The 27,555-nt window shown below is 38.5% G+C and overlaps 1 protein-coding gene across 4 annotated transcripts in view; it reads left to right on the top strand.

The window, feature by feature from the left end:
• The first annotated feature begins 4,256 nt into the window (after positions 1-4,256).
• Positions 4,257-27,555, top strand: part of ACADSB (acyl-CoA dehydrogenase short/branched chain) — a 45,938-nt gene continuing 22,639 nt past the window's right edge. For 2 of the 4 annotated variants that reach the window (XM_020964180.2, XM_020964178.2), the window contains exons 1-4: positions 4,257-4,620; positions 12,298-12,460; positions 14,343-14,443; positions 19,800-20,006. In XM_020964180.2, coding sequence (XP_020819839.1) covers positions 4,516-4,620; positions 12,298-12,460; positions 14,343-14,443; positions 19,800-20,006 — 576 coding nt within the window. In that variant the 5' untranslated portion in view covers positions 4,257-4,515. Of the gene's footprint in view, positions 4,621-12,297; positions 12,461-13,333; positions 13,717-14,342; positions 14,444-19,799; positions 20,007-27,555 lie in introns of those variants that run through there. The other 2 variants (XM_020964179.2, XM_078151012.1) reach the window with 2 other exon arrangements.

Raw genomic sequence — 27,555 nt, 5'->3', positions numbered from 1 at the left:
ACCTTGTTTATGGCTAACGAAAGAGCCACGGACCAGCTGAAGCTTTAGGGGCAAGCAATCCCTTAATGAGTTTGGATGGAGAGAATAATATGTAAAACAATGGAACTCAGTTCAATGCAAAGCTTTATTGCAAGCAAAGGGGAAGCGGGGAAGAAGAGACAGAAAAGGGGACCTGATATACAACTCTGGCACACACACCAACATACTGAGTATAACTCATGTAAGGGAGGCCATGTGTTGGGAAGCAGAGTCACTTGTCCATTCTGCTGAAAGAGCATGCTCCAAGGTGACCTTATGAGAAAGGGGTTTTTATAGTGATTTTGGGTGCCCCCCCCAGCTGGCCAATTTGTACATCAGAGGTCGAGGCACACAGATTTGGAGGGCAGTACTGCATGTCAGGGAGAAAAACAAGCTGATAGTTGACAAAATATGATTTTGAGGCACACAGCTGTACATTATAACCTTAGATAAATATTATTGTCAGCATATATACATGAATATGTTCTATAATCTCATAGCCTCTTTTAAGGGGAGACCATCATGATGGCCTCAAAACCATCAAGCCTAATCTTATAACAATGGTTTCCATGCATAGATTCCATAAACTACAAGGCCTCCCTCAAGGGTAAACTGTCATGGTGGTCTCAAGACCTAATCTAATAACACAGGTACTATAGGTCTCTATTTTACAGATGAAGAAACTGACACAGAGAGGCTAACTGAGTTGACCATGGTCACACAGCTAGCAAACAAATGTTGAAGGCAAGGTCTAAAGCCAGGGACACAGAACAAATCCCCATAATAAAAGGATCTGTTCTGTAAAACTTGGACTTAGTCAAGAGGCCTCACCCAAGGACCTAGAGGGCCCACCACCTAGGTTTTCCTTACTCCAAGTCTTGTACCCTGACCATTACACCAAACTACCTCTCACACTATATAGTGCTAGGTGAAAAAAAATGAAAATATTTGTACTCAAAAACCTCACAATCTAATAGGGGAATAATAAGACATGTATACAAATAACTATTAAAATAAGTTAGAATGTGATGTAAGTACACGGGGGGGGGGGTCAGCTCATACTGAGAAGAACTGGGGAAGAATCACATCTAGCTAGAGGAGAGAACAAGAACACTGTCATGGAGGGGATGGCACCTGAGATGGTTATGGAGGAAGAGAAGAATTTCAAACAGAGACATAGATAATGGCCTCCTTCAAGGCTCTGTTCAAACACCACCTTCTGCTGAAGGCCTTTCCTGGACTCCCTAGATGCTAGAGCCTTCCCCTTTAAGGTAACCTTTTACATACTCTGTTGGCACCTAATTGTTAACATGTCTCCCCAACTGGAACATGAGCTCCTTGACAGTAAAGACCTTTTTTTCCTTTCTTTCTATCCTCTGCACTTTGTGAATGATAAGCACTTAATGGTAAGTACTTAATAAATGTTTGATTGTTTTGAGCACATGGGACTGCCTATGTAAAAAGCACCATGTATTCCTGATTCACTTATTTACCTAGATAATGGTGATGCTTTCCATCAATAATGCTTTGGAAAATGAATTTTAGTTTGTCCCACTTGTTGAGTGTGTAAAAGTACTCAACTATAATGTAAAACTGATGAAAACTGTTACTTAAAAAAAAAACCCTGAATTCTTGTACTATCAATTAAATTGATGACTCACCTACCCACCCAAAAGTTAAAATTGCCTTCTGAATTTTAGATTATAAATAAAATTTATCCACATCACACTTTTCAAAGGGTCAGTTTTGGGACTGGCTCCTCAAAAAGTATCAAAGAAGGAAAGCATAATATCTATAGAATATTCATCCTCAAAACTTCAGTACTCTCCACTGATCCTGTGAAGGATAATGACAAACTACTGTCCTATAGCTCTGATCTAATTCTGAGTCACAGGCTGCCTACTCTGAAACTTTCTTGACTAGCTGCCAACTCCTCCCCTCCACCTCCAAGCCCCATACCTTGTCAAACCTATCCCTTCCTTTGCTCTATCACTCTCACCCTTGAAATTATTTTGTAAACATTCTGTATTTAAATCTCTAAGTACCTTTAGTTTCCCCCTCCTCCCTCCCCCCCCCAAAGAGAATGTGAGCTCCTTGGGGGTAGGGACTGTTTTGCTTTTGTCTTTGACAGCTAGCATACTACCTGTCACCTAATGTTTAATTAATGCTTGTTGAATTGAAATGAATCTCTGATTTTCTTGATGTAAGTACCACAATGTAGACTGTTATTCTCTTACATGTTAGTAGTTGTATGGTCTCAGAGACTTACTGTGGAAGAAAAATTCATCACTCTTTGGTCAACCAACCTATTAAGGAGCCCCTCTGAACTTATCTAGGGTGAAAGTCAGAAAAAATACATCTCTCTAACCCCACAGTACTACAAGTCTTTATAACTCTATAAGATCTGCCAGAGTTTTCACTCTTCTGGTATATTCTTCAAAAGCTGAGGGTCATCTCCAGCTATAACAAGGGCATGGGGTAGGACTTGGGATCAGTGTCATACTCAGAAACACCTGAACTTGAAGAGTAAATTTCAAACTATTGCTGAACAACAATGGGAGAAAAACAGGGTAACAAAACACATCTGATATCACAACTGCATTGGCCCTCTGCCTCAGGTGAAGTCCAAATAACATTACATCATTGTTGAAAAACACTTTGGACTGCATGTTCACAATGCCTATTTAATTCACAGCTGGAAATTATGGATGTAACTTTTCTCTGCTCCAATAACAATTTACAAGTTGGAGCTAATTAAAAGAAAACTGTTATAGGAAAAGGAAAGGTGACTCACAAGTAGCTAAAAAGTACAGGAAGCAGTTTCAAGGAATCTTTATTTATTCTACACAGAAGTCTGTTGGTCCCTCATTTCTTCCTCATACTCCTATTCTTCTTCCCTTTCAGTCTCTGTCTGGCATATTTGGGAATGCCAAATTACTAAATGGCAGACAATAGTTCCTGCTAGTCTATCTTTAAGTCAAATCTGTATTTATTTATTTAAAGCCAAGTATACAAAAGACATGAATTATTAATCTGTTCATCTGAAGATTTTAATCTTCCACAAACTCCAGTTTCGCTGGGCAAATAAAAAGAGCTAGCATTTACAAAGCGCTTCAAAGTTTACAAAGTACTTTACAAATATCTCATTTTCTTCTCTTCACAACAACTGGTGCTACTATTACACTCATTTTGCAGAAGAGGAGCTTTTCTTTTTAAAATAGCATTCCTTCCACATTCAACATATCCTGTGTGTAGCTTATTTGTGCATAGTTGTTTGCATGCGATTTCCCTCATCGGCCTGAGAGCTCTTTGAGAGCATAAACTGTTTTTTTTTTTAACCTTTCTTTGCATACCCAGGGTTTTTTAAAGCACGGTGCCCGGCACATAGAAATTTAATGTTTACTGACTTCACCAGCAAATAAAAACTGGGCTTAAGGTGGTGGGGGGAGAGGAAGGCGATAAGAATTCCCCCTCTTCTCTTTGCAGAAGTAGAATGGAACGTTCCATATATACTGTCAGCTGAGCTACTTTCTTTCTTATGCTTTACTACGAAGGATGGCTCTCCGGGAAGAAGATGGAGCAAGGCTCTACTTGTCGAGCATGTCACACACAGAACATTTCGATAAACATTCGTGAGAGAGCCCGGGAGGTTTTGGAGTTTCCCCCACGGAGCGGGGAGCCAGGGGCCGACCGGACTCTCGCAGCAGCCACCTGTTGGACAGCCCGGCAGCCCCTCCTCTCCTCCGCCCGCGGCCGGCACCGGGGATGCTGCGGCTCCGTCCACCAATCTCGGCGCTCTCCGCGTTGCGCTCCGCTCCCCAGCTGCACCGAGGCTCAGCGCAGCCCCCAGCGCCCGGGTCGCGACCTCTCACCTCGGCCCCCTCCCTCGGAAAGCAAGGTGAAAGGCCAGACTCCCCGCCCTTCCCGCCCCCCCCGTCCCCTGGGAGGCCCCAAGCCTCCCCGGCCCCCACCCCATCACAGGCGCATACGCACTCGCGGCTCACCCCTCCGGGCCCAGTCTTATTCGCCCACCTCTTGACAACCGCCTCGAGCAAGCACCGTTGTCGTCTCCGCCGCCGCCGCCGCCGCCGCCGCCTCCACCTCCGCCGTCGATGTCTTCGTCACCGTCGTCGTCGCCGCCGCCGCAGCCGCCATGTTTGTTGTGTCTCCGCTTCCCTCCCCCTCCCCCCCGCCTTCTTTCTTCAAGTCTCGCGTGAACGGCAGCCGGTCGCGCCCCGAGACGCCTCAGGAGAGGGAGTGGGGAGAACTACTCCGGGAGAAAAACATCCACGGCTCGCTTTCCCTCCCCCCCCTCCTCCTCCCCTTACTCCTCCCCTTTACTCCTCCCCCTTCCTCTCCCCTAAATGTCCACCCCGGCTTCCTGTAGGAGCCGTGGGTGGATGGGAGAGCGGCCGTAGGGGGTGTGTGTGGGGCGTTTCTGCTGCCCCGCCCCCTGCCCCACCCTTCTCTCTCCCTCCTTCCCTTTCACCTTTCTGGATGCCGCGGCTGCTGGCTCGAAGCCGGAGGCAGAAGTCGACTGGAAGGGAAACCGAGATGGAGCTGGCGGCGGCGCAGCTCCTGCGCTTCGGCCGAGGCGCCTTGGTGAGTTTCCCCCATGCTGTCCGAGGAGAGGGCGGTGGGTCACCGTTACTTTTTCCAGCCTGCCCCGAAACTAACGGACTGGCCACAGAAACCTCGGGGTTCTTCTGCCTGGTCGCCGCCCCTATCCCGGACACCACTCCCTCCCCCCAGCCAAAGAAACGGACCTTCATCGCCTGGCCTCATCCCCAAAACACAGCCCTCCTTCGCCCCAAAATGCCAGAACACCCCGACCCCCCAGACCACCGAAAACTACATCCCTCCCCGCATGCTAAAATACCACCTTCTCCCTCAAAACACCACCCACCTCCCCCTAAAATGCCACCTCCCTTCCCCCCACCCCAAACAAGTCCCCAAATCTCCTACCACCTTTTGAAACCAGGACACGATGCCTTAATTTCCCCCTAGTTTAAGACCTGGGAAGGGTTCAGGCTGCCTGACTCTCCCTGACTGCCGTCTCTGGCCCTACCACGGTGACTTTGCCACAGCAGACTCATATGGCAGGCATTGGGGCGAGCCCCGAATTTCTTTGTATCCGTCCTTGCATATTCGAGCCGCATTTGCAGGCCCAGCGTTGAGTTTTTGGGGGTTGCAACATCCCCATTTACTTCTTGCAGAACAGGGAGGTCCGGGTGGTATTTCTCAGTCACTGCATTCGTAGCAAAAAGAACAAACAGCCACAACAACCAGACTCCTAAAAGAAATCTGGAGTTTTCACAAGGATTTGAAAATGGTTGTTTAGCAATAAGCACTTTATTATGAAGTGTCGGTTAGGAGAATTTCTCCCTCTCACAGCCTTCCAGTTTTTACCAGGGGAGAGAAAGAGGTTTCTCCTTTCCTTCACAAGGTATAAAATCACTGTCAGTTTTACTTTTCCAGGTATTAAGATGAGGTAATTGATGCTTCCTAGAAAGAAAGGAATCCCTATAATTACTGACAGTTTGCTCTCCCTTTTGTCTCAGATGACTTCTTCAGTTCTGCCTAGACATAAATGATTACTTGAGGTTCAGTCTTCTCTCACGTGCCAGCATACTTGATTTCCCACATCTTTCCAGCAACATATTTCCCCCCCTCATGCTGATGACTTAGAGTCCTGGAAAAGAGAATTGTCCTGGGGTCTGAGAGGCCTGTGTTCGAAACTTGAGTCTGGCATTTTCAAACCTCTTTAATCTTAGAGTTTGGATTTGAACTCTAAAGCACATTCCAGCTTGAAAGTATGAGCCCTGAGTCTTGGTGTCCTTGTTTGTAGCATCATGGTGTAACATATTTCCTTATTTGCAGTGTATTTGTACTGACTGCCTCACAGGCATGTGAGGAAAGCAGGGTATGAACTTTAAAAAGCAATACATGAATTCAAATCAGTCCAGCATTTTAAACTCAGCCACTTCAGAACACATTCACCTTTAACCTCCTTAAAGCTGTTCTTCTCACCAATTTGAGTATTGTTGATGGCACCACCACACTCTGAAGTGCTTAGCTTTCAAAGTTATTTTTGGATACTTTCTGCTATACCTCATCCAAGTTGCCTTGTGGTGTTACTTCTAAGATCTCTCTCCCATGTCTCTTGTAATTCAATTGTATCTGACTCTTAATGACCTCCTTTGGGATTTTCTTGGTAAAGATACAGGAGTGGTTTGCAGTTTCCTTCTCCAGCTCATTTTACAGATGAGGAAACTGAGGCAAACAGGGTTAAGTGACTTGCTCAAAGTCACACAGCTAGTAAGTAAATGGCTGAGGCCGGATTTGAACTCGTGAAGATCAGTCTTCCTGACTCCAGACCTGGCACTCTATTCACTTACCACCTAGCTCCCACCATCGATGTCTCTAGCACCATAGTTTAGACCTTCATTTCCTGTCTTCTTTTAATGGTCTCCTATGTGCTCAGGCTGGCTTGGGACTGGAACTCAGATTCTGTAACTTCTTATTCAGTCCTTTTGCCATGCCTCTGTCAAGGATACCTAAGGTTAAATTCCTCAAATACCAGTTGTTTCACTAGGCAGTTTACTTTAATAACCCTGCTGCTATTCAGTAACAATAGTAATTAATTGCCTGTCAGTATTATTCAAAGTATCCTCACCTAGAGCTCCCTACACAGGTAAAATCATACTTCTGGACTCCTCCCCCCTCCTCCCCCACATTTAAGAACTGGTAGCCTGTCTTTTTTTCTGCTGAAAACTAGAGGCCCTTGCTTCATTTGTGCCTGGTAGGACAGAATTTGATTTATTTCCAAAATAAACCAGTTTCCTCAGCTAAGGAATTCAAGGAATTATTCTGTGTTGTTATATTTTTTAGTGCCATCTAGGATTTTAAGCTAGGGAGCAAGGCCATGGTTTAGGTAATTACATCTGCTTATGAAAGTCTTTTGTCTTTTCAGTCTATGTTGGGACATAGTAGGGACACTGCAGGATATAAACTTTCATTAATTGTGATTTCTCACTGAGAATTGGTCACAAAATTCAGTGGGTTTATTTAGCCATGGGTGTGATGGCAGTATTTACCACTTTATTTGACTCAGGCTAAGCAAAAGATCTGAACAACTGTCCTCTCTCTGAAGCTTGGTATTGTAATGTGACTGAGCCAACCAAATACTGTTCTTTGACAGTTTTCTACTTCTCACTATTTTCAAACAATGCAAGGTATTTATTTTCAATGTTCTAACTCTAGGATTAATATCAGTCTCTCAAGCATCTGTCTTTTGTCTTTCAGTATAGGAATCTTCAAAGTCATACATGATAGTATAGCTAGTGCAATTATGTAGTTTCCTCATCTCTAAAATGAGCTGGAGAGGGAAATTATAAACCACTCCAGTATCTTTGTCAAGAGTCAGACATGACTGAACGACTCAACAACAATCACCAGCTAGTGTCTTGAGGTCAGATTTGAACTCAGGTCTTCCTGACTTCAGTTCCATAGCTCTCTCCACTGACCTACCTAGCTGTCCCTTAACAACATACTGCTGTACAAATTACTGAATTTTCTTACTTCTCCATTATTTTCCTTTATTGAAAAGGGCTTCAGCAACCACCTTAACCACCTTTTGATGCTGCTTCTGTATTCTTTTTCTCCATCCTTGTTGCCATTTCTTCTCTGCTTTTTTCTCTCCCACTATTCTTTATCTGTGCCCCCATTTTCCAGTTGTTAGCCACAGGCTTTGTTTTTCATAGCTAACATATCGTAAAGTAGTAAATCACAGTACTTTATAGATAAGTGGACCCTTGGAGATACTAGGACTCCTGCACTTCAAGATTGGCCCTGTGCTAACTCCTTAAGTGTTCCAGTGTTTTAAATATTAGGTAAATAAGTTATGGCAGTAGTTAGAACATTAGAGATCTAAGTCCAGTTCGCATCTTATTTGACCATGGATCAGTGGTCAATGGATCAATCAATAAAATCACTTAATGTCCCAGAGCCTCAAATTCTATAAAATTGGTATAATACTTATACTACCTACCTCACAATGCAGAAAAAACTGTAAGATTTAAAACACTATAAACACCTAAGCTGTTGTTATTCATATAGAGAAAGTATTATTTGTCACTGGTGGAGAACTTCAGCTCTGTTGACAGCCCTTCTTGCATCTCCCCTCCCAGGAATCAAAGCACTGAATGAATAACCACTCTAACACTTCTCCTGAAACACAACAGTAAGAAAGTTAATTACAAGTTCTCCTTCCTCAAATCAGGAATCCATGAGAATATTTGTTTATTTTTTTCCAAGTTGATCAGAAACTAGCAAGTTCATTGTTAACAAGCAAAAGTTTTGGCGACATATAATGATTTGCTGCTCAGTACCATGCCCTCCACCCCCACCCCATCTCCACAAAAAGAGATGATGCAATACAGTGTGTTAAAACTGGGGAAGATCATTTTGATGATGTAGATGCTGAAACTATAAATCCTGGGCCTGCTATTAAAGTGCTAAAAAGAATAATGAACTATTATTTAAATATTTGACTACTGAAAGTAAATTAAATGATTGACTGTAAAATTCTAAGGTTTTTTAGAAAGTCATACTGGAATAAAGAACAAAAAGTTATCTGAATGTTGATGTTAAGAATTTTGCTTAATACTTTTGTTAAAAATTAATTCCATGTACTTGACACAAATCTGATATATTTTGCTATGAATGTTTATTTTATTTTGATAAAATAACTTCATACTTGTGTACTGTTGTAGTTTTAAAGAACTTACACATACATTATCTCAATAATATGAATACTAAATTCCTACACAATGAAGATACTAATCTTTTAAAAATAAATATTTGCGAAAAGGAAGTCATGCTTGTGTCATTGGAAAATGGCAGCTCTTTTCTTTAAAAAAAAAAATCACAACAGAAGAGGAAACTACATAGTGATGGTGTTTTTTCAAGTAAATGGAAACCAGAGGAACGATACGACCAGCAAAGAATCTAGTAAATAGTCTTGCTTCCCACATTTACTAAGGTGAGCCTCCCCAGTAGGGAACATGGTAGAGTGGGAAGAGCTTGAAGTTTGGAGTTGATCACTTTAGTAAAAAGTGAGCAGGCAAGTCATCGAGCATCCCTTGGCCTCAATTCCCTCATCTGTAAAATTGGGGAGGAAAGGTTCATGTTCCTCTACAGCTGTAAATCTTGAAGAAGTTTCATTGTTTCTGTTGCCTGACTCCTAAGTACAGTGTATTAGTTCCATAGTATTGTGTGACCAGATGGAGGCATGCTGCAGAGTTCTGATGAGCAGAGAAGGTAACATGACCCAGCAGCCTGTCACCAGATTCAGGGGCTAGAGACTTGACTATCATGATCAGTTTAAATAGCCTCTGTTCGTCCTCCCTTTTTCTGTCTTCTCTGCCCTGCTGCCACTTACCATACTCTTTTCGTCTTTGACTCTCAGCTTTATGTACTTTCTTCTTGAGGATTCCTCTGTTCTTCCTTCCTCATACATCAGCTTCTTCAGCCTCTTTACAATTCTTCTTTTCTCATATATGCAAAGGCTTTACTTAGTGTTTCTTCTTTTGCCTTTTCACCTGTAATTGTCCAACATTGTGGTAAAGAATGTGTTTTGTAACGCCAACCAGAAAGTGTCTAGAGAGATAGAAACAAGTTTATATGTCTGCTGACTGGGCAAAGTTTGTTTTCTCAGACCAGATCTAAAACACATCAATTCATACCCACATCTTCATAAAGACTATGATATAGCAAACACTAATGGTTCTTAACTTTTGAACATGGTGATTTCAATTTAATTCCTTTGTTATCAGCTCGTCATCAACTATCTTTTAAACACTTACTATATTCTAGGCATAAGTGCTAAGAATACCAAAAAAGGTGTAAACACTGCCCTTGCCCTCAGGGAGCACTCTCATCTGTAGCTCCAGGAAACTGTAGCATGTGCAACAGCCACATCCCAGTAAAACCATTTTGACAAATGGGCCAAACCATGTTGAGAGTAACCAACAGGCCTCAGACCCATCAGTGAATTAGAGGGATATCTACCCCTAAGCATGTGAAGACTTCCCCTGGCGGAATGGGCAGATAAGACAGTTGTTCCAGTGGCCATGAAGGTAGTTGAAGTAGGTTCTGTGGAGTACTTAGAGCTTTGTCAGACATTGAAGACACCATCCCAGGTCATCACCACTCACTTTCGTCTTGCCACTGGACTTCAGTGACTAGAAGAGAGAGTGAAACTGGTGATTCTGTGCAACTCTGTCTCACTTCAGTCCAGTTCACTAAAAAGTCTGGTGGACATTACCCCATGATGTCATTGGTTCTCTTTGAAAATAAAGGATGAACAACAATAACAATTGAGGAGACAACATGCATATGTAGATGTACTGCATAGGGTCTCAGTCTACTCTCCAAACCCACAATTGAATTAACAGGTTGGGTCCCCAGAATTTCAGGTAGCTGCTACTCACCTCAGGGTTTTAGGGATAACTGCAGTGGGCTTGGGGAGGGGGATTTCTTTTAACTGTTGCTCATAAGCCTGCATTTAGTTCCCAATAACAATCACTTACCATCTCCCCAATATCTATTGATATATACTGAGAAAATAAATAACTCAAGTACAAAAACCTCTGAAACTAGGAGTCTTCTCTCTTCTACTCTTTGTCCTTAGAGAAGGTCAACAAAGTAGTGACTACCAAACATTCCCTTTCACCGAATTTGTTTCTGGGTGGTGTATAGCTAAAGAACAAGTTGTCCCTTTGGTTACAGGATGTGGTGTCTCTGCTGGGTGCATCAAATCACTGTAGGTCAAGCAGGTCACTCCTCAAGGCTGGCTGTTCACCAGACTTAGCTGCTACAGCTACCAGCAGTCTGCTTGTGGACGCCAATTTCTGGGCCTCTGCTATCTCTTCCATCTTTTAGGAACCCACAATTTTGTAAACTCGTCTGTTCTATCTCTGATAATCATTCACTAGTACTTAGGCAAGAATGCACACACCAGAGATAACAGCAGAAGTAGTGCCTGCCATATGTTCATGGTCACATGATAGCCAGGTGGAGCAATAGATAACTGGGGCCATCAACCCACTGCTGTCATCTCTCGCCTAGAGATTGACCCAGCATTTCTTCTACATGGTATGATCAATAAAGTCACATTTTCAGTTTGGTGCTTGATTGTGTACCGCTATTGTTGCTTAAGTGTTTTCATTTGTATGTAGCTTGTCTTCCCAACTAGATAATGTAGTCCTAGGCAGAGGACAGCGCGTCTTATATTTCTTTTTTATATTCTTAGCACATGGCAGATGTTCGTTAATTGAGACAGAATTATCTGGGAGGAAAAAATCCAGGTCATCCATCATTTTGTTGTACAGTCGTGTCTAACTCTGCAGGACTCCATCAATTTTGTCTATGGGGTTTTCTGGGCAAAGATGCTGGAGTAGTTTGCCATTTCCCTCTCCCTTTTGTTCCCATTTTAGAGATGAGGAGCTGAGGCAAGTAAGGGTTAAGTCACTCGCTCAAGGTCACACTGCTAGTAAGTGTCTGAGGCTGGATTTGAACTCAGTTCTTCCTGACTCCAGGCCCAGCACTCTATCCACTACGCCACTTAGTCTGCCCCAGTCATATAGTATATTTTTGGTTAAATATAGCAACCCATGATTGTTTATCATTATACCCTGCAGTAGCTCCTGAAGGCATCAGTATATTGCCGAGGTTTAAAAAGTGAAGTGACTTACCCAAGATCACACTGGTTTTTAAGTTCAGAATTGAAATTTGAACTCAGATTATTTTATACCTATATCAAAAGGATAAATCATCAGCAGAACACTAAACTATGCAAGAAGACAGGGAAATTTTTGGTAGAAATTTTGCATGCAAGATGATAAAGTTTTGAAACTTATTTCCTGAAAAATTCTCCCCCCCCCTTTTTTGAAAAGTTTATTTACTGGTAATTAGGTATCCCGCCATCATATTTACAATACATGGTAGAAAGCAAAAAATGATAGATGGAAAAAGTTTAATCTTTTTCAGCTATTTAAATAACATACTAGTTTGAGTAAAAATGGAAAATAGTGATCTAATTTGTGTTTCTGTTCAAAAGATGGTAACAAAAACTGTGTTTTTGCTCTCTCATTTCTGTGTTGAGAAATAGGTTAGTCAAGGGAGGAAAAACATTCTTAAAGAAATGTGTACTTGAATTCCTTTAATAAACTTTTTTTTAATTTAAGCTCTTTTGTTTTGTTTTGTGGCGGGTGCCAGCAGTTAAGAAGAAACTTCTTGACTTGCCTGTCCTCTTGGAAAACTCCTCCTCGTTTCTTAAAATCTTCCCAATCAGAAGCTTTATATAACGTATCAGATAATGGGGTAACATTTGCTCCACTTCAAACATTTACAGAAGAGGAAATGATGATTAAAAACATGGGTAAGTATTTGTAAACTTTCCATTATATGTTAATTTTATAATTAAACTTTGTACAATAATACTATTAGTTATGTTAACTTAGGTGTTGTGGGCTGGTTTCTTAAATCTTTCAAACAAAAATTTAAACTTCTTTTGGTTCAGAACTGAAATTAATTGGTGGTCCTAGGCCTCCAGTCAATAACATGCTACTACCAATTTAGACAGCAAAGGTTTGTTGATATATGCATTCCAAAACCAGAGGTTTGTGCCAGTTTTATGCTGGAACTCCAATTAGTTTATATTTAAGAAATTGCAGTGTATTTAACAGTCCATAGAACATACAATGTCAAAATCTCTGTTGGGGAAGTTTACCATTAGGTACATTTTTCTCTTCCTTGATTCTCTTTAATATGGTAATGTGTTTCTTATATGCTCAACATATGCTGACATCCTTATCTTTTATCATACTGTGAAGTTTCAAATTATTATAGTTGGAATTTTCTCCCATTTCTACCACTTTGTATCATAATTTCTGTAAGTCAAAAGGAGACTGTATCAAGCGATCATAAGGCATTTATTAAGTATCTGCAATGTGCCTAGTACTGGACTAGACTCTGGGATGCAGATGCAAAAGTGACAGGCCCTGCTGTTGAGTTCTTGGGGGATGCAACATATTCACAGATAAGTTAATATAGGATATGTATAAAATAAATATACGGGCATTAGGAGGAGGGAGAGAGGACATAACTGAGGGAACCTGGAAGGGGCTTATAAAGGGGGCAGCACATGAGCTGAACCTTGAAGGAGACTGCGGCTCCACGAGGCAAGAGTGAAGAAGGAGAACTTTGCAAGAATGGGAGACAGAAGCTGGAGATGGAATGCAGGATGCCCAGAACAGTAGGTAAGTTATTTTCACTGGAGAGTGGAGTGTATCCCCTCTGCTCTCTGGGCTTGAATCAAATTGTGAATGGTATGTAAATGCCAAACAGAAGTCTGTATTTTATCCAAAAGGCAATGGGGAACTGTTGAATCTTCTTGCGCAGGACAGCAATATAGTCAGATCTCTGTTTTCAGAATATCAGTTTGTCAGCTCTATAATGGATGGATCAGAGAAACAAGAGACAGGGAGACCAATTAGGAGGCTATTTCAGTAATCCTGGTAAGAGGTGATGAGTGTCTGAACTCAGGGGGTTGTGGTGTGAAAAAATAGAAGAGGATGGATTTGAGAGCTGTTGCAGTGGTTGAATCAACAAGACTTGGCAACTAAGATATAAAAGGTAAGTAAAAGTTAAGACCTGAAAGTGATTCCTAGATTATAAACTGGAAAATAAGTGAAAGAAGTGTGGTATCATCAACAGAGAAATTAGGAGGAAGGATGATTTGGGGGAAAAATAATGAGTTCTCTTTGGGTATGTTGAGTTAGAGATGCCTATGATATACCCGGGTGATGTCCAGTAGATACTTGGTGATGGAAGATTAGCTTAGGAAAAAAGACAACTGGGTAGGTAGTTTTGGGAATCGTCTGCATAGAGGTGAAAGCTGAAGCCCCCGGGGAACTGAAGAGATTGACTGTTAAGAGAGAAATGGAAAATGGCCAGGACAGAGTCCTGAAATACACTTGAATATAGGTGATGGGCCATGGATGATGATCCTACAAAAGAAACCAAGAAGGGTTAATAACAGGTTAGAAGCTAGCCACAGCAGAGTAGTATCATGAAAACAAAAGAAAGGATAGAACATGCAGGAAGCAGTGGCCAACAGCATAAAATAATTTCAGACATTTTGTGGGGGAGAAATCCCACTAGTATTTGATTCATCCAGATAATGAATTATAATATTTTTTTCCTATTAATAGGATAGTATCTTAAGAGATGAATAGATTTTCTCTTTTTCCTCCTTACAGTTAAAAAATTTGCGGAGAAACAAGTTGCTCCTTTCGTGGCAGCAATGGATGAAAATTCGCAAATGGACAAATCAATAATAGAAGGATTATTTCAACAAGGGGTATGTGTATATACACACATACAACACATATGTATATTTTTCGTGTTTTTGTTCTGTTTCAAAGCTAAACTCATTCCACTGTGAAAATACATGCATATTTTTAAAATCAGGAAATTTAGCAATCATGTACTTAACATTATATTCCTTAGCTAAAAATTATTTTCATTCTCTGTAAGTCCAAGGCCTGCCTTATATTTTCCTGCTCAAAAGCACTTTAAAAATCAGAATGATCTTGTGAGTAGAAATACTTCTGCACTATAAATATTTAACTGAAAGAGAAGGGATGTAATTTCTTTAGGTATTTTCTGAGGAGATTTTTAGACATTGGTGATTCTCTTCTTACCTTATTAAAATAATGTAGAGACAGTTCTCACTTTATGTAAATTTGCAGTAAAACTCTTTTTGCAGATGACAAAATGACATACTTAGGAAGTCCTAAAGATTCAACTAAAAAGTTAGTGGAAACAGGGCAGCTAGGTGGCACAGTGGATAGAGCACTGGCCGGGGAGTCAGGAGGACCTGAACTCAAATTTAGCCCCAGACACTTGACAATTACTAGCTCTGTGACCCTAAGCAAGTCACTTAACCCCATTGCCTAGCCAAAAAAAAGTGAAAACAATTTTAGCAACATAGCAGGATATAAAATAAACCCACATAAATCAACAGCATTTCTATATGTTACAGCAAAACCATGCAAGAAGAGATAGTAAGAGATCCCCCATTTAAAATAACTGTAGACTATATAAAATACCTGTGAGTATACCTACTAAAACAAACCCAGGAACTACGTAAGTATAATTATAAAACATTTTTTTTATAGAAATAAAGTCAGGTTTCACTAATTGGAGAAATATTAATTGTTCATGAGTGGGCAGAGCCGTTATAATTAAAATGACAATTTTACTGAAACTAATTTATTCAATGCCATTCCAATTAAATTACCAAAAACCTTTTTTACTGAGATAGAAAAAAAAAATAAAATTTATTTGGAAGAACTAAAGGTCAAGAATATCAAAGGAATTAATAAAAAAGTAAGGGAAGGAGTTTTAGCATTATCAGAGCTTTACTTTAAGGCAGTAATTATGAAAATTATCTGGTACTGGCTAAAGAATAGAAGGGTAGATCAATGGAACAGAGTAGATATACAATATACAGTAGTAATGATTACAATAACCTTGTATTTGACAAATGTGAAGATTTAAGCTTTTGGGACAAGAATTTATTATTTGGTAAATATTGTTGGAAAAGCTAGACAGCAGTCTGGCAGAAATTAGGCATAGACCAATATGTTATACCATTTACCAATATAAGGTCAAAGTGGATGCATGACCTAGCTACAAAGGGATGTATAAGAAAATTAGAAGAACATTTAACATCCTTACCTATTAGACATGGATAGGAGAATAATGTATGAATAAATAAGATAGAGAGCATAATGGATGTAAAATGGATAATTTCAATTATATTAAAAAGAGTTTGTACAAATAAAACAATGTAGCCAAGATTAGAAGGAAAACAGAAAAATTGGGAGAAAATTTTCATAGACAATTTCTCAGTAAAGGTCTCATTTCTTAAATATACAAAGAACTTTGTCAAATTTATAAGAATACAAGTCATTCCTCAGTTAATAAATGGTCAAAGGATGTGAACAGGCAGTTTTTTGATGAAGAAATCAAAACAATTTTAGTCATGAAAAAAATACTCAAACCACTATTGATAAGAGAAATGCAAATCAACTTTGAGGTATCATCTCACGTCTATCAGATTGACTAAAATAGAGGAGGAAAGTGACAAATGTTGGAGAGGATGTGGGAAAATTGGGACCCTAGTTCACTGTTGGTAGAACTGATGCAACCATTTTGGACAGCGATGTGGAATTATGTCCAAAGAGTTAATAAACTGCCTATACCCTTTGACCCAGGAAAACCACTATTAGGTCTGTTTTCCAAAGTGATCAGGGAAAAAAGAAAAGAACCTATATGTTCTAAAATATTTATAGCCCCTCTCTTTGTGGTGGCAAAGAACTGGAAATTGAGGGTATGTCTGTCAATTGGGGAATGGCTAAACAAGTTGTAGTATGTAATTATGATGGAATATTACTGTGCTTTAGGCAATGATGAGCTTGTTTATTTTAGAAAAACATGGAAAGACTTGCATGAAATAATGAACAGTGAAATGAGCAGAACCACGAGAACATTGTACACAAGGAATAGCAATATTGTTCCAAGAACAACTTTGAGTGACTAAGTCATTTTGAGTATTATAAATACTCAAATCAACGTCTAATGGTAACCTCTAGAGCAGGGTGGGGAGTGAGGTTGAAAAAAAAATAAAAATGCACAGAGAACAAAAGAAAACTTAGAAGGAAGCACAGAAAGCAAGATAGTTTGAAAAAAATGTGTAACGTTTATTACATGTTTTTTCAAAAAAGGTAAACAGTGTGAAGTTGAAATTTATGGTTTTCTATGAAATCTTTTCATGTTGTGCTGTGTATGTGGAAATTTTTATCTTTTTGTGTTGAAATTCAAAGTGAATAAACATTTTTAAAAATAAAACAAAACATTGGGCTTATCCCAGTTTTAGTACTTCAGTGACCTGTTCCAGGCACTCTTCTACAATTTATTACATATATTGTACTAGAGATTATGGACCAGAATGAGGCTATGCAAAAAAAAAAGTTGAAATGTACCCTAATTTATAGTAGTCATGATGTTCATTTGTAATTTATTTCATGGCAGGATGAAAAGAGCACTTGATTTTGAGCCAGAGATCTAGGTTGGGATTCTGGCTCAACTATTTAATAGCTGTAGAGTCTTGGAAAGTCACTTTGCCTTTGTGGGCCATCATCGTCTCATATTTATAATGAAGTAATTAGCCTTGATCCAGGGACATCCAAGTTTTTCGGTTGTATTTGACATGATAAAAAAAAATTAATAGTGCAAACTGAGTGGATTAGTTATTAATTACATATTGTTTCAATACAGTTCAATTATATGATTGCTAACATGGTATGTGACAGCAGTCAGTTCCCATAACATTAGTGAGAGGTCAAGGGATTAGTATGTAATTGGCCTACTTAATTATGTGTGCTAGCTAAGTAGATTGATCTATAAAGTTCCATCTATTTCTAAATCCTATGAACTCTAAGTCTTCAAATACTTGAAAATAATGATAAATATGTAAAGTTCAATATTATTAGTCACCTCCAGTAGTCAAATACCCTACTTCACAGGGTTTTTATGAGGAAAGCACTTTGTAAACAATGAAACACTACAGAAATGTGAACTGTAATATGTGAAACTTGAAGTTGATGAACATTTCAGTCATGTGTCTTTTGATCAAAGTTGCGAATCCAGTACTCCCAGTGCAAGCTAAGCTATGAAGAAAAGATTTTCTTTGAGAAAATGCATCCTGGAACAGTGGAAAGAATGCTGTCTTAGGAATAAGAAGGCCTGGGTTCAGATCTCACCTTTGATGCTTACTACTTTATTTTCTAAGGCAGTTTGGGTTAAGTGACTTGCCCAGGGTCACACAGCTAGTGTCAAGTGTTTGGTCTGAGGCTGGATTTGAACTCAGGTACTCCTGGCTTCAGGGCCAATGCTCTATCCATTGTACCACCTAGCTGCCCCTGATGCTTACTACCTTAATGACCTTGATATGTCTTTCCTTTGGACTTCAACTTTCTCACATTTAAAATGGAGTTCTACTAGATAACCCTAATTACTAAGGCCCTTCCAATTCTTAAGTGTATGATCCTTAGACCATGGTTAGGTCTGATAGAAATACAAGAGCATGCAAAAGATCTAGGATTTCATCATTTTAAGGAGCTTCTCACGTGAAAAGTCTTTCCACCTTTCACTTCTGTGGCTATTTATATATGAATCCTTGGAGTTCCTTCAGGCACATAGTAGTTGAATGACTTACTCAAGGTCATACAGCTATTGTATGTTAGGGGAGGAAGTTAAGCCTGGCTCCTCCTAGCTGTCAGCCCAACACTATCCACTATACCACTGCAGTATCATGTAGGTGGAGAAATGAGTAAATTGGAAATAGAAATTACTCACTTGATACCTTCAATTTATGGTTGTGCTGTGGTCTCTTTGGGGAATACTGAAATAATGAGGCACATGAGGCTTTTTCTTCCAAATAAGTTCATTCAAGAAAGGATTTTTATTTATTGTGATGCCTTAAAGTTTTGATGCTGATCATTTTCCTGTAGAAGCAAAACATCTCAATTTATATATGATTTATTTTTAGCTACCAGTTTTCCAAAGTGACAACTAGAGCTTAATCGGAAATGACTTTTAGTATGCTAATTACAGCACTTCTTTCTACATGTTAGGCTTTAATTCTTTTAAAAAATTTTTGATATTTGCTAAACATCTTGATACCTGGTAGAGAGAAAAGGAAGAACAATCAAACTCTACTTATATTTAAAAATTGCTGGCATGGTAAGAAGAACAAAGGTCATTATTCCTTATTTGTCAGATTAGCTTCTAGAGTTGTATGGTAAATCCCATTTATGAAACTAAGACAGTGGAAAAAGAGGAATTTTATAAGTGCAACGAAAGTTTCATTCAGTTTACCTAACACATTTACTAAATATTCTAGCCCACGCAAAGGAGTGGAGTATCCCAGACAGACAGTCTCTAAATTGCCCCTACATTGTTGGGTCATCTGGTAACTTGATTGGCAGTAGTCCAGTACACAGCTCTGCATAGCATATTACATTAGGCAGTAAACAACCTTGATCCTACAAAGTCATACTCGTTTTGATTGTCCAGTTGCCATCTTAGGAGAATAAAACTGTTAAAGTGGGAGAGTGGAGCTAGCAAAGATTATTAAAAAGTAAGCTAGGTACAAAGATGCAGATAATTCTTCCTAAAGAGAAATTCACTCCATATAGTTTCAGTTCTATCCAGTAAGGGAATGTGTTGATTAAAAAAATATTAAGCATCTTCCTCAGAATTAAAAATGTTTCAACAGACAAGGTAATCCAATTATAACTTATTACACTGTCACCTGAATATATTTTAAGGGTATTTTTCTGCTCTTTTATTTTCATATGAATATATTTTCACTTCTCTTTTTGGTTTTCTCAACCAAGCCAAAAAATAGAGTGTAATCAGAGTTTATTATGTCATTTCATCGTCTTAAAAGGGACATATTTCTTAACTGATACGGAGGCTTTTGTACTATATGTTGTGCAAAACAGTGTGAAGTGAAAATGCCTTATGATGTATTGCCATAAACTCTAGAATATAAATACATGAATGGTTAAAATTTACTTCTAAAGTTTATTCCTTTTGTAAAATATTCCTTCATATCTTAACCTGTTAATTTCTTTCTTCTCCAGTTGATGGGTATTGCAACTGAAACAAAGTATGGAGGGACAGGAGCTTCATTTTTTTCCTCCATCCTAGCAATAGAGGAATTAGCAAAGGTTGATGCATCTGTATCTATTATGTGTGACATCCAGAATACATTAATCAATAAATTGATTGGAAGATTCGGGACAGAAGAACAAAAGGCAACCTACTTGACCAAGCTGACTAAAGACACAGTGAGTTAAGACAATTTTTCAAATTAACTAGCATTTTCAAAAATTAAGAATGTTTCTGCTTTTCAGAATTAACAAATACTAACAGTATGTGCGTTATATGTGAAGGATTTTTAAAGAACTAAGCAACAAGCTAATTTTTAATCTTAAATATTTTGTTGCAATTAAACAGTTTAGTTATCTGTTTTTTATATAAATACCATTTCTAGTTAAATAATTAACCAAAAAACCTTTCTGAATCAGTAATTTCTCACTTAATGTAAATGGACCATTCCACAGAACTCCCCTCATGGGGCTCCACTGGCATTTCCACCTCCTTGGCTCTACAGCCCCTCAAGCCAGAGAGGCTTCAGTGCCTGGGGCCCTGCAATCTGAGCTACTTTGGTGCCTGGAGAGGAGGAGCCCTAGCTCAGGGCTGTCTCAGTTTTGCCTGAAGCTGCCCCCTCCTGCTGGGAGCTAGAGCCAGGGCTTGTGCAGGCTCTTGCTGCCCTGTCCTTTTCTGCATAATGTGAATTTACATAAAACAAGAAGCATCTGTATTGAAAATGATTATGTTCAATAAGTTACTTCAAATCTTCGGGGGGCAGAGCCAAGATGACAGAGAAGAGGAAGCACTCAGCCGAGCTCTCCCGGCATTCCCCTCCAAACAACTTTAAAATAACTCCTCAGACCAAATTCTGGAGAAGCAACACCAGCAAAAGTTCAGGGTGAGACATTCTTCCAGCCAAACACAATTTAGGAAGTTGGAAGGAGAGATCTGCAATACAGAAAAAGAGGCTGATTCTGAATTCATGTGGATAAAACACCGATGGTAGGACTAAGTGGTAGCTATTAAAAGCAGCAGCAGCTTCAAGAGGTGTCCAGCCAGAGATGGTAATGGGACTTGGCAACTGGTCATATAGAGATTATAGGGGGCCCCTTGCTAGCACCGGACACAGGATGGGATGCTGTTTGGAAAGTCTATCACCTATGCCCACTTTCAGGTCACTGTTCAAAAGCAGAGAAGAGCATTTGTGGTCAAGAGGTAGCAGGGCTGAGGAACAATATCACTCCTAAAGGAGCAGGAATGCTGAGGAGCAGTATTGATTCCACTCCCAAGGGATCTTGGGCCCTTTCTGGGTAAGGACCAGAGTGCAGACCAGGAGAGGAGTGACCACACCTCTCCCAAGATCACACCACCATGGAAGCACTGAAAACTTCCAAACCCCGAGAACTAGCTCCAAAAACAGCAGTATGAAAAAATACTAAAGGTTGGGACAATAGCACCCCCCCTTCCCACCCCACACCAGGAACAGAGCCCAACTGCAATATAATGCTCAAAATAAAGAAATAGGGTGGAAAAATGAAAAGCCACACAAAAAAAAAAGAATCTGACCACAAAAAGCCACTATGGTGACTGGGAAGATCAATGCACAAACTCAGAAGACAAGTCAAAACAGTTACAAGCAGATCTCAAGGGGAAATGTGAATTGGAAACAAGAAAAGAATTCCTATAAGTCCTAAAAATTATTTTTATAATCAAATAAGAATGGTGGAGGTAAAATTGGGTAAAGAGATGAGAGTGAAGGAAGAAAATTATGGAAACACAAAAGCTTATCAAAAGAGGTACAGAAAATACTGAAGAAAATGACACCTTAAAAAGCAGAATTGGCCAAATGGAAAAAGAGGTATGAAAGTTCACTGAAGAAAATAATTCCTTAAAAGTTAGAATTGGGCAAGTGGAAGCCAGTGATTCCATGAGGCATCCAGAAACAATAATAAAGTCAAAATAATGAAAAAAATAGAAGAAAGTGTGAAATACCTCATTAGGAAAAATAACTGACCTAGAAAATAGATTAAGAAGAAATAATTTAAGAATTGTTGCACTACTTGAAAGTCATGATCAAAGAGAGAGCCTAGACAACATATTTCAAGAAATTATCAAGGAAAACTGCCTTGATATCCTAGAATTAGAGGGTAAAATCAAAATTGGAAGAATCTACCAACCACCACCTCAAATTCCAGAGCTCCCAGATCAAAAAGGAAATAATACTTGAAGCAGTCATGAACTATTTAAATACTTGGAGCCACAGTCAAGATCACACAAGATTTAGCAGCTGCCACATTAAAGGAGCAAATGGCTTGGAATATGATAATCCAAAAAGCAAAAAAGCAGGCATTACAGCCAAGCATAACCTACCCAGCAAAACTAAGTATAATCCTTCAAAGAAAAAAATAGATATTTAACGAAATAGAGGACTGTCAAGTATTCCTGATGAAAAGACCAGAACTGAATAGGAAATTTGACTTTCAAATACAAGACTCAAGAGAAGCATAAAAAGATAAACATGAAAGAGAAATCATAAAAGACTCTGTTAAACAGTTTGTCTTTCTTTCTGATGATAGAAGATGGTACGTGTTACTCCTAAGAACTTTATCATTATTAAGACAGAAGTATTCTACATAGAGGGTATAGGAGTGAGTTGATTATGTAGGGATGATTTTTTTTTTTTAATGGACAGATGAGAAAGATGGATACCCTGGGAGAAGGCATAAAGGAGAGGAAGAATGGGGGAAATTATTTCATATAAAAGAAGTGTTAAAGGAAGAGCTTTTACAATAGAAGGCAAAATGGTAGGGAGGCCAGTAACACTTGAACCTCACTCAACTAAATTGGTTCAAAGAGGGAACATACATACATACATACATACATACATACATACAAATATATATGTATATATATATGGATTTACATGTGTATACACACATGCAAACAATTTGGTATAGAAATCTTATCTTACCCAATGGGAAAGTAGGAGGGGAAGAGGAAAAGAAAAGGGGAGTAGTAATAAAAGAAAGGGTGAATAAACGAAGACAGTGGTCAGAAGCAAATCAGACTTTAGAAGAGGAACAGGATAAAAAGAGAAGGATAAACAAGAAAATGGGATGGAGGGAAATGCACAGTTAGTAATCACAACTATGAATGTGAATGGGATAAACTTGCACATAGAGCAGAAGTAGATAGCATAATGGATTAGAAACCAGAATCCAACAATATTTTGTTTACAAGAAAGACAGTTGAAACAGAAACACGAAGAGTTGAAATAAGGGGCTGGAGCAGAATCTATTATCACCCTTTGTTATACTTAGAGAACCCTAGAGAATCAACTGAAAAAACTAGTTGAAATAATTAACAACTTTAGCAAAGTTGCAGGATATAAAACAAACCCACATAAATCATCAGCCTTTCTATGTGCTACCAACAAAACAATTTACAGTCATATGAAAAAAAAGCTCTAAGTCATTATAGATTAGAGAAATGCAAATTAAAACAACCTTGAGATATTTTACATCTATCAGATTGGCTAAAATGATTGAATGGGAAAATAACAAATGTTAGAGTGGATGTGGCATAATTGGGACACTAATTCATTGTTGTTGGAACTGTGAGCTGATCTAACCATTTTGGAAAGCAACCTGGAATGATGCCCAAAGAGTTATTAAGCTACTTATACCCTTTGACCCATCAATATCACTACTAGGTTTGTTTCCAAAGATGATTAGGGAAAAAAGGAAAAGAACCTAGAAGTTTTAAAATATTTTAACAGCTCTCTTTGTGGTGTCAAAGAGCTGGAAATTACGGGGATGTCTATCAATTGAGGAATGGCTGAACAAGTTGTGATATAAGATTATGATGGAATATTACTATGCTATAAGAAGTGATGAACTTGATGATCATAGAGAAACAGACTTGCATGAAATAATGAAAAGTGAAATAAACAGAACCAAGAGAACATTGTATACAATAACAGCAGTATTAAAAACAATTCTGAATGGCTAAGTCATTTTTGCTATTATAAATACACAGATTAACTACAAAGGACCTGTGAAGGAAGATGCTATATGCATCCAAAGAAAGAATTGGTAAATAGAAGTAGGTATACAATGATTTTACATATATATGTGTATGTGGGTGTGGGTGTATATGCCCACATACATATTTATATCTAATGGTAGTCACCTCTAGGGTAGGGGGAAGGAAGAAAAAAAAGAAATTTACATGATAACATGGAATAGCAAGATTTCATCTTTTTTTTATACTATGTTATGGAAATGCTTGTTTTATTCCCTAAATTAAAAATATAAAATAATTTTTAAAAGGAATGTAAAATAAATTAAGGGCTTGGACTAAGAAAAAAATAAATTAACAGGCAGCATAAAATACTTAGGTGTCTACTTGCTAAGACAAACCAGGGACTACATAAACACAATTACAAAACATTTTCCACAAGAATAACAAAGATCTAAATAGTTGAAGAACTACTAATTGCTTGTGGGTAGGCTGAGCGAATATAATAAACATGACAATTCTTCCTAAATATATTTATTCAGTGTCATACCAATCAAACTTACCGAAAATTATTTTATAGAGCTGAAAGAAAATAATAATAAAATTCATCTGGAAAGGAAAAAGGTCAAGAATATCAAAGGAATCGGTGAAAAAAATATGAAGGAAGGTGACTTAGCAGTACCTGATTTCAAACTATATTACAAAGTGGTAACCATCAAAACAATCTGGTACTACCAAAGAAATAGAATGGTGGGTCAGTGGAATAGTTTAAGTATGTAATACATAATATGAGGTACATGATACATAAATGAGTGTGTACATAATACATAAATGACCACAGTAATCTAGTGTTTGATAAACCCAAAGAGCCAAACTTTTGTGGTAAGAACTCACCATTTGACAAAAATGGCTGGGAAAACTGGAAAGCAGTTGGTAGAAAATAGGAATATACTAACACCTCACACCATATACCAAGAGAGAGTCAAATAGGACAATTTATAAATATAAATAAAGTAGGTAAAGTGTTTAGACATAAAAATGATATAAGTAAACTAGGGGAGCATGCAAAAATGTACTTCTCAGATCTATGAATAAGGGAAGAGTTTGTGACCAAACAAGAAATAGAGAGGATCACAAGAAGTGAAATGGATAATTTTGGATAAAATGGAAATTAAAGAGGTTTTACACGAACAAAACTAATGCAGCCAGAATTAGGAGGAAAATAGGAAGCTGGAAATTTTTTTCTGATAAAGACCTCATTTCTCAAATATATAGGGAACTGAACCAAATATATAAAAATAAGAGCCATTCCCCAGTTGATAAATGGTCAAAGAATGTGAACAGGCAGTTTTCAGAAAAAGAAATCAAAGCTATCAATAGTCACATAAAAATGCTCTAAATCACTACCAATTAGAGATATGCAAATTTAAAAAAAACTGAGATACCACCTCACATCTGTCATACTGTCTAACGTGACAGAAAAGGAAAATGACATGCTGGAGGAAATGTGAAAAAAATTGGGACAATAATGCACTGTTGGTGGAGTTGTGAATTGGTCCAACCATTCTGGAGAACAATTTGGAACTACACCCAAAGTGCTATAAAATCGTGCCTCCCCATTGACCCAGAAATACTACTAGGTCTGTATCCCAAAGAGATCAAGAAAAATTATTGTACAAAAATATTTATAGTTGCTCTTTTTGTGGTGGTGAAGAATTGGAAATTGAGGGGATGCCCATCAGTTGGGGAATGGCTGAACAAGTTGGGGTACATGATTGAGATATAATACCATTATGAACCTATGCAGAGTGAAGTGAGAAAACTAGGAGAACATTGTATACAATAACAGAAATATTATAAGGATGATCAACCATGAAAGACTTAGCTGCTCTGATCAAGACAATTACAAAGGACCAGTAATGAAAAATGCTATGCACCTCTGGAGAGAAAACTGATGAACACAGAGTACAGAGTAAAGCATACTTTTTAAACTTTCTCTGTTGTGTGCTTTCTTTTGCAACATGGCTGATATGGAAATATGTTTTGCATGGTTTCATATGTTTAATCAGTATCTTATTGCTTGCCTTCTCAGTGGGTGGGGGAGGGGAGGAAAGGAAAGAATTTTTAACACAAAATTTTTAAAGATAAATGTTAAAAAATTTACATGTAACTGAGACATATTTAATGGAATAAAAGTGTAAGAGTAAGTTTATAAATATCACAATAGTTTCCATTAATTAAAAATAAGTTGCTGTAAGGTAGCAATATGAAATTGTAGAAAGAGCAGCATTCTGGGAATCAAGAGGTCTAGATTTCTTCTTGGCTCCGCACTTACCATGTCAAATAGAACAATTCAATAAAGTGGGGGTGTTTTATGTTTCCTGTGCTTTCTTTCTCCCTTTATCATCTCCCACTTATAGACTGCAGCTTAAACATGCTCACTCTCTACCTCTTCAGCACCTTTTAGATGACTCACAATTAATTCATCAGGAGCCATAGTCCCTGATAGTATTCTATAATTTACACCCATACAGAATTGCTAGAAAAATCTTGACGTTAAAAAATGGCCTTGATTTTAATGAGAAGTTTGGTTTAAGAGCATTGTCCATTTTTGCCCAAAGGAACCTAGCCTACTCTCATTCAATTCTGGGCTCAGTTCATCATCCATCTGTTATGCCTGTCCCAAGATAGAGGTACTTGAGGTCCAGCTTTATGGGTTGCCCATCCATTTGCATATCTTCGTCTAGGCGATTGGCATTCACCGTCCAGTTGTTTTTCTGTGTGGTCATTTAGGCCAATTTATTTTGTGTGATTATGGATATTGCTAAGGAGGCCCTGCCTTGTTTTAGAGATTTTTGTAATCAGTTCAATGTTACCTGTAAGCAAAAGCATCAGAAGACCATATTGTTTGTCCTTCATTTTTAAAGAGGACCAGTGATATCATGGGATGATGTCTTGACTTTTGAGTGAATTGAATTTAAGTGAGGCAGAGTTGTACAAAGTCGTCAGTCTCACTCTGTCTTCCAGAGTCATCAAAGTCCGGTGGCAAGACAAAAATCAAGATGACTGTCAATGGCCAGGAATGCAGTGGATGACCTAGGCAACTTTAATGTCTGACCACTCTCAAACCAGTCCACAGCACCTGCTTCAGCCACCTTCGTGGCCATTGGAACAAATTATTCTCATCTGCCCATTCTATCAAGGAAAGTTTTGATTCATTCTCTGCACTGGATGTTGGCTGGTGCTGAGCACCTTTGGCAAATATAACGTCTTCCTGTTTTGTGCCTCAATGAATATTAATAATTAATGTAATTGAACAAAGTTACCTTTCGTTATATCTTTTAAGAAATCCTGAACAGTTTTGACATGCAAAGGGAACTTTAAAAGAGAACCTTTGAGGCAGCATTTTTCTTTAGCAAATCAAATTATTTTTGTACTTAACCAGGTGTGTCGGGGTTTTGTAATCTCTCTACATTTTAGTCAGTTGTGGGACTCTAAAGATTTACTCTCCTCCAAATTATTGTTTGTAAAAAGCCTGCCTGTTCCTTTCTCACATCTTGATCAAAGAAGCCCTCAATGCGCATGCATAGTATTCTCATAAAGATTTTTCTAGAGCTATAATAAAGCAAGCATATGGGTCAGTAGTTAATATTTCCTTGTTCACTTTTTATTTTCAATACTTTGCTGGCTCTTGTGGTTTCTTTTGGCCACTTTGTTATGATA

Source organism: Phascolarctos cinereus, unplaced genomic scaffold, assembly GCF_003287225.1.
Source record: "Phascolarctos cinereus isolate Bilbo 61053 unplaced genomic scaffold, phaCin_HiC Scaffold_3;HRSCAF=262, whole genome shotgun sequence".
Classification (NCBI taxonomy): Eukaryota; Metazoa; Chordata; class Mammalia; order Diprotodontia; family Phascolarctidae; genus Phascolarctos; species Phascolarctos cinereus.
This window is presented reverse-complemented; position numbering and strand designations above follow the sequence as displayed.